Source organism: Mirounga angustirostris, unplaced genomic scaffold (assembly GCF_029215605.1).
Source record: "Mirounga angustirostris isolate CCGP_5_RB_7025 unplaced genomic scaffold, mMirAng1.0.hap1 SCAF_1, whole genome shotgun sequence".
Classification (NCBI taxonomy): Eukaryota; Metazoa; Chordata; class Mammalia; order Carnivora; family Phocidae; genus Mirounga; species Mirounga angustirostris.
The window spans coordinates 65,868,710-65,881,224 of record NW_026991709.1 but is presented as its reverse complement, the minus strand read 5'-3'; the positions used below and the strand labels follow the sequence as shown (position 1 = coordinate 65,881,224).

The 12,515-nt window shown below is 37.4% G+C and overlaps 1 protein-coding gene across 6 annotated transcripts in view; it reads left to right on the top strand.

The window, feature by feature from the left end:
* Positions 1–12,515, top strand: part of GOLGB1 (golgin B1) — a 99,015-nt gene that overhangs the window by 66,132 nt on the left and 20,368 nt on the right. For all 6 annotated transcript variants that reach the window (XR_010413437.1, XM_045902970.3, XM_064597019.1 and 3 more), the window contains one exon: positions 488–2,402. Coding sequence is in view for 5 of the 6 variants with exons in the window: in XM_045902970.3 (XP_045758926.1) it covers positions 488–2,402 (1,915 nt within the window). In the remaining variant the exon portion in view is untranslated. The remainder of the gene's footprint in view (positions 1–487; positions 2,403–12,515) is intronic.

Sequence of the window (12,515 nt, the reverse complement as noted above, 5' to 3'; positions counted from 1 at the left end):
AATTCATACGCATGACAGTTATTTTCCTCTAACTTCAATTTTATATCATTTTTCAAGTTCAAGAACTAACAGTGTCCCCCATACTGGGTACTCCTCCACTTTTAATAGGATTTTTCTGCTCTGAGACAGGTTTCGTCATTGTCTGTCATACCAAGATTATTCCTTTAAGGAGCTAGATGTGAGCTTGTCTGGAGCAAAGTAAAGCAAAATAGGAGAAAATACTGCTTTCTAGAGTGTACAAAGTCATGTCACTAAAATAAGCAACATGGCTTTGGAGTTTTATAACTTTTATACCCTTAGGTGCACTATACCTTTAATACAGAGCATCCAGTAGAGCTAATATCTCTTCATGGAAAGGATGAGCACCTTTAATTATGAATACTGATTCATCTTTAGATCTGAGTAGCATTGTCATATATGTTCCTTAGGCATCAGATAGTTTTTCCTGGAAATCTGTGATTAATGACCTTCTCTCTTTTTTTTCCAGGCTTGAACATGACAAGCAGATTTGGGAGTCCAAGGCCCAGACAGAGGTTCAGCTTCAACAGAAGGTCTGTGATACTCTGCAGGGGGAAAACAAGGAACTTTTGTCCCAGCTAGAAGAGATTCGACAACTATACCACAGTTCTCAGAATGAATTAGCTAAGTTGGAATCAGAACTTAAGATTCTCAGAGACCAGTCGACTGATTTAAATAACTCTTTAGAAAAATGTAAGGAAAATAAAGAAAACTTGGAAGGGATCATAAAGCGGCAAGAGGCTGATATCCAAAATTGTAAGTTCAGTTATGAACAGCTAGAGACGGATCTTCAGGCCTCCAGACAACTGACCAGCAGGCTGCATGAAGAAATAAACATGAAAGAGCAGAAGATTATAAGCCTGCTTTCTGCCAAGGAACAGGCAATCCAAGTAGCTGTTGCTGAACTGCATCAGCAACATAATAAAGAAATTAAAGAATTGGAAAATCTGTTGTCCCAGGAGGAAGAGGAGAATATTGTCTTAGAAGAGGAGAAAAAAAAGGCTGTTGACAAAACCAAACAGCTTATGGAGACACTAAAATCCATCAAAAAGGAAAACTTGCAGCAGAAGGCTCAGTTGAATTCCTTTGTTAAATCAATGTCTTCTCTCCAGGATGACCGAGACCGCATTGTCAGCGACTACCAACAGCTGGAAGAGCGACATCTCTCTGTCATCCTGGAAAAAGATCAACTCATCCAGGACGCTGCTGCTGAGAATAACGAGCTTAAAGAAGAAATTCGATGCTTGCGAAGTCATATGGATGATCTCAATTCTGAGAACGCCAAACTAGATGCAGAACTAATCCAATATAGAGAAGACCTGAACCAAGTGATATCAAGAAAGGACTGCCAGCAAAAGCAACTCCTTGATGCTCAACTTCAGCAGAATAAGGAGCTGAAAAGTGAATGTGCCAAATTGGAAGAAAAGCTGAAGGAGTCTGAGGATGGAAAGGAGGATCTGCAGAGGTCCTCTCTTGCTCTAGAGGAGGAGAAACAAGGTTTGTGTAAAGAGATTGAGAGCTTAAAGATGTCTGTATCCCAACTAAAGAGACAGTTGACAGCCTTGCAAGAAGAAGGAACTTTGGGAATATTTCAGGCCCAATTAAAAGTAAAAGAAGAAGAAGAACAGAAGTTAAGTACTACCCTTTCCTCCTCTCAGAAGAGAATTACAGAACTGGAAGAGGAATTGGTTCATGTTCAGAAGGAGGCTGCCAAGAAGGTGGGTGAAATTGAAGATAAACTGAAGAAAGAATTGAAGCATCTTCATCATGATGCAGGGATAATGCGAAACGAAACAGAAACCGCAGAAGAGAGAGTGGCAGAGCTGGCGAGAGATCTGGTGGACATGGAACAGAAATTACTTTCAGTCACCAAAGAAAATAAAGATCTCACAGCACAAATCCAGTCTTTTGGAAGGTCTATGAATTCCCTACAAAATAGCAGAGATCATGCCAATGAGGAGCTTGATGAACTGAAAAGGAAATACAATGCCAGTCTGAAGGAGCTGGAACAGCTGAGAGAAGAACAGGGCCTCATACGCAGGGGGAGAGATGCTCTTGTTTCTAAAGTTGCCCTTTCAGAGAACTCCACTGAGGATAACAGCTTGCCTCACCTCGAGAAACTTAACCAACAGCTTCTGTCCAAAGATGAGCAACTGCTTCACTTGTCCTCACAACTAGAAGATTCTTACAACCAAGTACAGTCCTTTTCCAAGGCTATGGCCAGTCTACAGAATGAGAGAGATCACCTGTTGAATGAACTGGAGAAATTCCGCAAGTTGGAGGAGGGAAAGCAGAGGTCTGCAGCCCAGCCTGCAGCCAGCCCACCTGAAGTCCAGAGTTTAAAGAAAGCTATGTCATCACTCCAAAATGACAGAGACCGACTAGTGAGTGTCTGCTTCTCTTTCTGATCTTCTTTTGAGAGTTTTTGAGACTTTCTTTAAAAATGTTCATTTCTATAGAAAAGGATGAGCACATTCTTACACTTATTATCTGGGGACTCTGGGGCAGTATTATACATCCCACAGGTTCTGTTTGGTCTTAGAGAAACACACAAACATTATTTAAATTACTTTAAATCGGCCATTACCATTTAAAAACAATTACAGATTTTCTTTGCACGAAACTCTCCATTGGTTATAAAAGGACTAAGAGATGGAGGTTGTTTTATATATTTTATACACACATGTAAATAGTTCCAGAATTTGTCATAGTTTAATTGAACGAAGGTGTAGGGGTCATTCAGGGCCTTCTTACAGTGACAGTTTGGCTTTAGGTTATCTGGTAGAATTAAGGGTAGAGAGGACTTAGCTTATCCCATGTATATATCTCAACCCTAATTTGTCACAAAAAAATTTAAATGTAAAAAAGGTTAATTTAAAAAGCTTAATATCCAAGTTTTTTTCAATCTGAGAGAAAGATAAGGAGGATCTCTCATGCTAAAATTTTGCTTTTAGTAGGATCCAGTAGTTTAATCCAGGTCGTTTTTCCTAAGAACTTCCGGGTTATCAAGATTCAGAAGCAAAAACTGGAACCACGAGCTAAGCCAGGTTCTACTTTGTGAGGTTACTGTCTTCACTTTCATGACAGTTCTTAACTCTTTCAAGGCCATGTACTTAGGCCAAATAGGAAATAAATTGAGCTTCAAAAGGCTGGATTTTCCATTAAAAAGTGACCCATGTCCAGAATATGAAAATTCTAGTTTTTAAGATTAGCCTGAATAAAAAGATCAAAAAGATCATAGCCCCAATTATAATTTTTTTTCTAATTTTTCTTTTTCTTTGTAGGCAATGTGTTCATTCATATTACACTTAATATCCAGTATTTATAGACAATTTTTTCACTTTTGTAATCTGAACAAAACCCCTCTTTTCAGCTGTGATTTTGACAGCAATATAATGTACACATATTTCTTTATATCTTAAAAATAGTTTCAGTTCAACTGACTTTGTCCTAGGAGCTAAACCTTTTTTTGTTGCTTTCAGAATGCAGATGCAAAAGGTTTTCATCAGAACAGTATATACCTCAAAGTTGTAGTGTATAGCATCTAGGACTTGATTATCTTCAAAGTCAAAATCTTTTTCCTGGAAGCTATTAGGTTAGATTTTGAATACACAAGGTTTCATTTAGTGAATTGCTTTACTCCTCTTATCTGTTCTAAACACTGGGGACAAAACTTGCTATCTCTCAACCCTTTCTATCTCTCAATCCCCATTCCACATTTTTGTCTGCTGGATATGCCAAGTCAGCATGTTTTTACTTCTGTATTTCTATAACCCATAGTAATGTTCTTCTGTTCCCTAAGGCTCATAACTGTCTATGATTTTATTTCATTTATCATCAAGATCTGTCACTTTATTCACAATGAGCCTCAATTATCTCTTTTCCTTTCAGTCATCATCATCTTAGGATAAGCTCTTAACACTGTACACTTAACTGTTGTGATACTGCTTCTCCCAATTTGTCACTTTCCAGTATATTTTATATACCATCGCTGAATAAATCTGAAGCTCTGCTTTCTTATTACTGTACTGCTCAAAAACCTTTAACAGTTGTATTATCTCTAGAATAGGCTTAGGATTCAAACCTCTTAGTCTGGCATTTGAGACCCTATAATTTGTCTAGGTCCTTCTTTCCAGTCTTCCTTGTTACTGCTCCCCTACTCATACTCTTCATTGCAGCCAAACTGATCTACTCATTATGCAATAATCTTACCTAGTACTTGCATATTACCATCTCTGAACCAAAATGTCCTCTTGATTTTCCTTTTTTGGGCGAATATTTCCCGCTATTAAACATCACCCTGGAGCTCAAATTCTCTGGTTACATTTCCAGATCACTTAATTGTCTATTACCTTCTGTACTTCTCTAGTACTTTCATTTGTCCCATATTGTCTTGATGTGTATATGTATATATGTCTATGTGTGTAAGTGTCATGACTTATACTTGTTTGTATTTCCTATGATTTTAACATAGTAATTAATTATATGGTAGATAATAAACAATTGGTGGCCATTCTTTATTTTTGTGGTTGTTACTGAAAACACTCTTTTTTCCATTTGTGAAACTGTCATGTAGGGGAGTTCTGGAAACATTTGCTTTTACATCTGCCATAAATGAAAGCCAACACAGGGTTATAAATCACATGAAGGCCTGACAGTCTGACTTGGTAATACTACATATGAGGTCCACTGCAGTCTGCTGAAGCCCTTCTGCATACTTTGGAATGTATTGTTAACTGTCCATCAGCTCTTTTCCACATACTTTGTTCTCAGCCTGTGTCCTGGGCATTGAAGTTTATAGTCTCTCAGTCACTGGCTGCATGTATGATGAATACGGGAGCTATCTTATATCAACCACTATCCGTTTAAACATTCAGCTTAGGCCAGCAGTTTATCACCTCTGCCTACACTACACTTCCTTTCCCTAAGGACCACCCGAGAAATGATTTAGATCTGAAAGGGATTTAGCTTACTTTGGTTCTCTTTTTACTTAGTTATTCAAGGGGAAGTTTCTCAAAGTCTGAGGGTCCAAGTGGCAGAGAATAAGCCCTGGGGATTCTGCTACGGTGTCACAAACAACTCTGAAAACATTCTGGAGTTCTCATATCTGTTTGAACTTCCTTAGGACTTACCCATAATCAAGTAGGTACGTAGGCAGTTTCTACCTAAAGGGTAGAAAGCAAATCTCCAGAGCTGTATGTATTTATCTATACTCATTTTGTTCTTTTTTAAAAAAATTTTTTGTTTTTAAATTCCAGTATAATTAATGTAGTGTGACATTAGTTTCAGGTATACAATATAGTGATTCAGCAATTCTATCCATTACTCAGTGCTCATCAGGATAAGTGTACTCTTAATCTCCTTCACCTGTTTTACCCATTCCCCATCCACCTCCCCTCTGGTAACCATCAGTTTGTTCTCTGTATTTAAGAGTCTGCTTTTTTGCCTTTTTTTTCTTTGACTATTTGTTTTGTTTCTTAAGTTCCACATATGAGTAAAATCATACAGTATTTGTCTTTCTTTGACTGACTTATTCCACTTAGCATCATACACTCTATACCCATACAAGTTGTTGCAAATAGTGAGACTTCATTCTTTTTTATGGCTGAGTAATATTCCATTATATATATATGCACCATACCTTTATCCATTCATGCTTCTATAGTTTAGCTATTGTAAATAATGCTGCTATAAACATAGGAATGCATATATCTTTTCTAATTAGTATTTTTGTGTTTTGGGGGTAAATACCCAGTAGTAGAATTACTGGATCATATGGTAATTCTATTTTTAATTTTTTGAGGAATTTCCATTACTGTTTCCCACTGTGGAAGCACCAGTTGCTTCTAGTTACATTCCCATCAACAGTGCACAGGCGTTCCTTTTCCTCCATATCTTTGCCAACACTTGTTGTTTCTTGTGTTTTTTATTTTAGCCATTCTGACCGGTGTGAGGTGATACCTCATTGTGGTTTTGATTTGCATTTCTCCCATGATTAGTGATGTTGAGTATTTTTTCATGTGTCTATTGGCCATCTGTATATCTTTTTTGGAAAAATACCTGTTCACGTCTTCTGCCAATTTTTAAATTGAATTTTTTTTTTTGGTGTTAAGTTTTATAAGTTTTTTTTTTTAATGTATTTTAGATACTAACCCTTTAGTGGATATAGCATTTATAAACACCTTCTTCCATTCAATAGGTTGTCTTTTTTTGTTGATTATTTCTTTTGCTATGCAGAAGCTTTTTATTTTGATGTAGTCCCAATAGTTTATTTTTGCTTTTGTTTCCCTTGCCTTGGGAGACATATCTAGAAAAACGTTGCTAGGGCCAGTGTCAAGGAAATTACTGCCTGTGCTCTCTTCTAGGATTTTTATGGTTTTAGGTCTCACAATTAGGTCTTTAACCCATTTAGGATTTATTTTTGTGTATGGTGTAAGAAAGTAATCCAGTTTCATTCTTTTGCCTGTAGCTGTCCAGTTCCCCATTCAATTCCACTTCAGCATTTGTTGAAGAAACTGTCCTTTTCCCATTGCATATTCTTGCCTCATTTGTTGTACATTAATTAACCAATAATTGTGGGTTTGTTTCTTGGCTCTCTGTTCTGTTCCAGTGATCTATGTGTCTGTTTTTATGTCAGTACCATACTGTTTTGATTACTACAGCTTTGTAGTATAGCTTGAAATCTGGGATAGTGGGGGTACCCCCCTTTTCAAGATTGCTTTGGCTATTCGGGGTCGTTAGTGGTTGCACACAAATTTTAGGGTTATTTTTTCTAGTTTTGTGAAAAATGCTGTTGGCATTTTGATAGGAATTGTGTTTGATTATGGATTGCTTTGGGTAGTATTGACATTTTAATATTTGCTCTCCCAATCCATGAGCATGTAATATCTTTCCATTTGTTTGTGTCATCTTTAATTTCTTTCACCAGTGTTTTATAGTTTTCAGAGTACAGGTCTTTCACCTCTTTGGTTAATTTTATTCTTAGGCATTTTATCATTTTTGGTTGCAATTGTAAATGGAATTGTTTTATCAATTTCTCTTTCTGTTGGTTCATTAAGTATATAGACATCAACAGATTTCTGTATATTGATTTTTGTATCCTGTAACTTTACTGAATTCATTTATCAGTTCTAGTAGTTTTGGGGGGCATCTTTAGGGTTTTCTATATAGTATCATGTCATCTGCAAATATTGAAAGTTTTACTTCTTCCTTTTATTTCTTTTTCTTATCTAATTGCTGTGTCTAGGACTTCTAGTACTATCTTGAATAAAAGTGGTGAGAGAGAAAATCCTTGTGTTGTTCCTGACCTCAGGGGAAAAGCCCTCTGTTTTTCCCATTGAATATGATGTTAGCTGTGGGTTTTTCATATAAGGCCTTTATTATGTTGAGGTATGTTCCCTTTAAACCTACTTTGTTGAGGGTTTTTATCATGAATGGATGCTGTACTTTGTCAAATGCTTTTTCTTCATTTATTGAAAAGATCATATGGTTCTTACCGTTTCTCTTATTGATGTGGTGTATCGTGTTGATTCATTTGTGAATATTGAACCACCCTGCATCCCAGGAGTAAATTCTACTGGATCCTGGTGAATGATTTTTTTAATGTATTGTTGGATTCAGTTTGCCAATATTTTGTTGAGGATTTTTGCATCTATGTTCATCAGCTTTGTTGACCTGTAGTTCTCTTTTTTTATAGTGTCTTTATCTGGTTTTGGAATCAGGGTAATGCTAACCATATTCATACAGTGAATTTGGGAGCTTCCCTACCACTTCTACTTTTTGGAATAGTTTGAGATGAACAGGATTAACTCTTCAAATGTTTGTTAGAATTCACCTGTGAAGCTGTCTTGTTTGTTGTGAGTTTGTTGATTACTGATTCAATGTCTTTGCTGGTTATCAGTCTGCTCAAATTTTCTATGTCTTCCTGCTTCAGTTTTTCTTTTTTTTTCCTGCTTCAGTTTTGATAGGTTACATGTTTCTATGAATTTATCCATTTCTTCTAGGTTGTCCAATTTGTAGACACACAATTTTTCATAATACTCTCTTATAATCTTTGTATTTCTGTGATGTCAGATATTTCTCCTCTTTCATTTCTGATTTTGTTTGAGTCCTCTCTCCCTCTCCCCTGCTCTTCTCTTTTTTGATGAGTCTAGCCAACATTTTATCATTTTTGTTGATCTTTTCCAGGAACTAGCTCCTGGTTTCAGCAATTTGTCCTATTCTATTTTTAATTTCCATTTTGTTTATTTCTGCTGTAATTTATTATTTCCCTCCTTCTATTGGTTTTGGGTTTTGTTTGTTCTTTTTCTAGCTCCTTTGAGTGGAAGGTTAGGTTGTTTATTTGAAATTTTTCTTGCTTCTTGAGGTAGGCCTATATTACTATAAACTTCCCTCTTAGAACTGCTTTTGCTGCATCCCAAAGATTTTGGATTGTTGTGTTTTCATTTTCATTTGTCTCTATGTGTTGTTTGATTTCCCCTTTGATTTCTTTGTTGACTAATTCATTAGTAGCATGTTATATAATCTCCATGTATTTCTATTCTTTCCAGATTTTTTCTTGGGGTTGATTTCTAGTTTTATAGCATTGTCAGAAAAGGTGCATGATATGACTTCTGTTATTTTGAATTTGTTGAGACTGGTTTTGTGGCCTAATATGTGATCCTTTCTGGAGAATGTTCCATGTGCACTTGAAAAGTGTGTATTCCACTGTTTTAGGATAGAATGTTCTGAATATACCTGTTAGATACATCTGGTCCAATGTGTCATTCAGAGACACTGTTTCCTTTTTCCTTGTTGATCTTCTGTTTGGATCATCTATCCCTTGATTTCAGTGGGGTATTAGTCTCCTACTATTCTTGTATTACTATCAATTACTTGCTTTATGTTTGTTGTGAGCTGCTTTATCTATTTGGGTCCTTCCATGTTGGGTGCATAAATATTTACAATTGTTACATATTGTTGATTATTCCCTTTATGATTATGTAATGTTCTTCTTTGTTTCTTGTTACTGTCTTTATTTTAAAGTCTATTTTGTCCACTGTAAATATTGCTACCCTGGATTTCTCTTGAAATCCATTTGCATGATAAATGTTTCTCCATCCCCCTCATTTTCAATCTGCAGATGTCTTTAGGTTTGAAATGAGTCTCTTGCAGACAGCATCTAGATGGGTCTTGTTTTTTTATCCATTCTGTCACCCTGTGTTTTTTGATTGGAGGGTTTAATTCATTTACATTCAAAGTAATTATTGATAGGTATGTATGTATTGCTATTTTTGTTACTTGTTTTACAGTTGTTTTGTAAATCTCTGTTCCTTTCCCCTCTTGCTCTCTTCTCTCATGGGTTGCTGGCTTTCTTTAGTGATATACTTCAATTCCTTTTCTTTATTTTTTGTATATCTATTACTGGTTTCTTGATTTGCAGTTACCATTAGGTTTATATATAAAACCTTGTGCATATAACAATCTGTATTAAGTTGATTGTTGCTTAAGTTTTTTTTTTTTTTTTAAGATTTTATTTATTTATTTGACAGAGAGAGAGAGAGCACAAGCAGTGGGAGGAGCAGGCAGAGGAAGAGGGAAAAGCAGGCTCCCCACTGAGCAAGGGCTCATTCAAGGCTCAATCTTAGGACTCTGGGATCATGACCTGAGCCTAAGGTAGACACTTAACGACTGAGCCACCCAGGCACCCTGATTGTTGCTTAAGTTAGAACCCATTCTAAAAGTGCCAAAATTTACTCCTCTCCCCTCCATGTTTTAGGTATAGTGTCATACTTCATGTATTTTTATTTTGTGAAACCCTTGACTGGTTTTTATAGCTATACTTAATTTTACTGCTTTTGTGTTTCCTACTTTTCTTATTCCTGTTTATGGTCTTTCCTTTCCCCTTGAAGAGTCCCCTTTAACATTTCTTGTAAGGCTGGTTTAATGGTGATGTATTCCTTTAACTTTCATTTGTCTGGAAAACTCTTTATCTCTCCTCCTATTCTGAATGACAGCCTTGCTGGATAGAGTATTGTTGGTTGCAGTTTTTTTCTTTCAGCACTTTGAATGTATCATGCCACTCTCTTGTGGCCTGCAACGTTTCTGCTGAAAAATCAGCTGATAACTTTATGGGCTTTCTCTTGTATGTACTGTGTTCTTTACTCTTGCTGCTTTTAAAATTCTTTATCATTACTTTTTTTTGCCATTTTAATTACTGTGTGTCTTGGTGTGGACCTCTTTGGGTTGATTTTGTTGGGGGCTCTCTGTGCCTCCTGGATCTGGATTTATGTATCTTTCCCCAGATTAGGGAAATTTTCAGCTATTATTTCTTCAAATAAATTTTCTGCCCCGTTTTCTTGGTCTTCTTCTGGGATCTGTATAATGCAAATGTTGTTACTTTTGAAGATGTGGTTGAGTTCCCTTAATCTGTTCTCATTCTTTATTAATCTTATTTCTTTCTTCTGTTCAGTTTGATTGTTTTCCCTTACTCTGTCCTCCAGGTCACTGATCTGTACTTCACTTTTCTCTAGTCGACTATTTATTCTCTCTAGTGTATTTTTAATTTCATGTCTGTATGTTAGGAAAGTCAGCAACATCAAGTCAACTATAGCAAGTAGCAGCCTTATAAAGAAGAGGTCCTATGGTGCTCTGTAGTGCAGTGTCCCTTGTTCACCAGCACCTGGCACTTCCAGGGTGTCTCATGTGTATTGTATATACCCTCCTATTGTGGCTGTGCTGGTTTGCCTTCAGTGTAGTCATCTGCAGTAGCTCTCTCTGCCTGTTTTGGGCAGAGTTGGGCTGCTGTATTGTTAATGGGCCATTCTGGGGCTGCCTTGGGCTTGAGTTGGGTCAGACCAGGTGTTTGCCGGAGTTGTGGTTGCACTGAACTTCAGGGTGCTCTCCCTGTGTTATCCCCTTGGAGACTTTTGTTGGTGGGTGGGGCCTGCAGTCAGACTAGATGTCTGCTCCCAGCCCACTGCTAAGGCTGCAGTTAGACTCTAATGTGTGGTTATCTTCCCCATTTCCCTTGTGCAGGAGTCACTTTAGAGTGGTACTGGTCCCTGTTGGGGCTGCTTGCACAATGCCACATCTGTGGCACCACTTTGGATATACTCCTGCTGAGGCCAGGTTGGAGGGGGTGAGTCTACAGAAGAGCCCAGGGGTGGGGTGCACTGTTAGCAATCCACGTGGGAAGTGTTTGTGCTGTGCTGGTTCCTGTAGGTGTCTGTATATGTAGGCTGAGGGGTGGGAGGGAAATGGTGCCCGCCAGCTCCTTTGTTCTTGGAAAAGTCTCCCAAAGATCCCTGACTCTCCAGCAAACACTCTGAGATTAATAAATGAATCTCCTTCCTGTATACCCCAGGCATTTTCCAAAATGTTGCTTTTATGCTGTATCTCAGCGGGGCTGTTTGTTGTGCTGTTTATTGGCAGGGATTCAGTTTCCTCTTACCCTCCAGCTCTCCCAGAGCCAAGCTGCTCATTTTTAAAGTTCCAGGTGGTGGTAAGCCCAAATGCTTGTAAAAACTCCGGATATTAACCCCCTCAGGCTCTCAAAGCCAAATGTTATGGGGATTTGTCTTCCCAGTGCAGGTCCCTGTGACTGGGATGCCTGGTGTGGAGTCTGCCCCTGTCCCTTCTCTGTGCTTGTAGTGTCCCTCCCTCCCATGGACAGTCTCATGGATCAGCTTGGTTCCCGACTGTGTCTCCACCCTTCCTGTCATTTTTGATGTGGTCTCTTCTCTATGTTTAGCTCTGGAGAATCTGTTCTGCCAGTCTTTGGGTAATTTTCTGAGTTATTTACACTGATGTGGGTTCATCCTAGTTGTATTCCTCAGATGAGGTGAGTTTAGGATCCTCTGACTCTGCCATCTTTCTCGGAAGTCCCATATACTCATTTCATTCTGAAAATCACTTGAAGTAGCATATCTTGAAATTGTTTTCAAGATAATATAATACAAGTAACTGGGAAGGAAGAGAAAATGAGGATAGAGAAAAAGATTAATCCAGGAATAAATTTAATGTCCCTAGGAGATATCACAATATCTTTTTAGAAAGATGGGTCATCAATTTTTTTTCCCAGTTTTCTGGCAGCCATCAGAAATAAGGAATTAAAGAGCCATATACATGAATTGCAGTGTCCATATTTTAGGGAAAAGGAAGAAAGAAAAGCTATTTGTTTAATATAAGAATAGTTATTCTTTAAGTATTGAGGCCTGCAAGAAATTCCTTCTGTCCATAGAGAGGACTGTATGAAGTTGTAAAACATCCTTTACTTCTCTACAGTAAATACAATTGTTTTATAGGGTTTAGTTTAGCTGTTCCTTGCAGTAACTGCATAGCAAAAGAATTTTGTATAATTTCTGAAAGGTACTTATACAAATGGTTAAAATGCAGTCCCAGACACACAGCTTTTTGATGATTTGGTCTATTTCGAGATTAACATTTAGAGTATCTGGATTAGAGGAGTGAATAAAGAATATATTTAGTGCATAAAAAATATATTTTTGCTTTAAAAC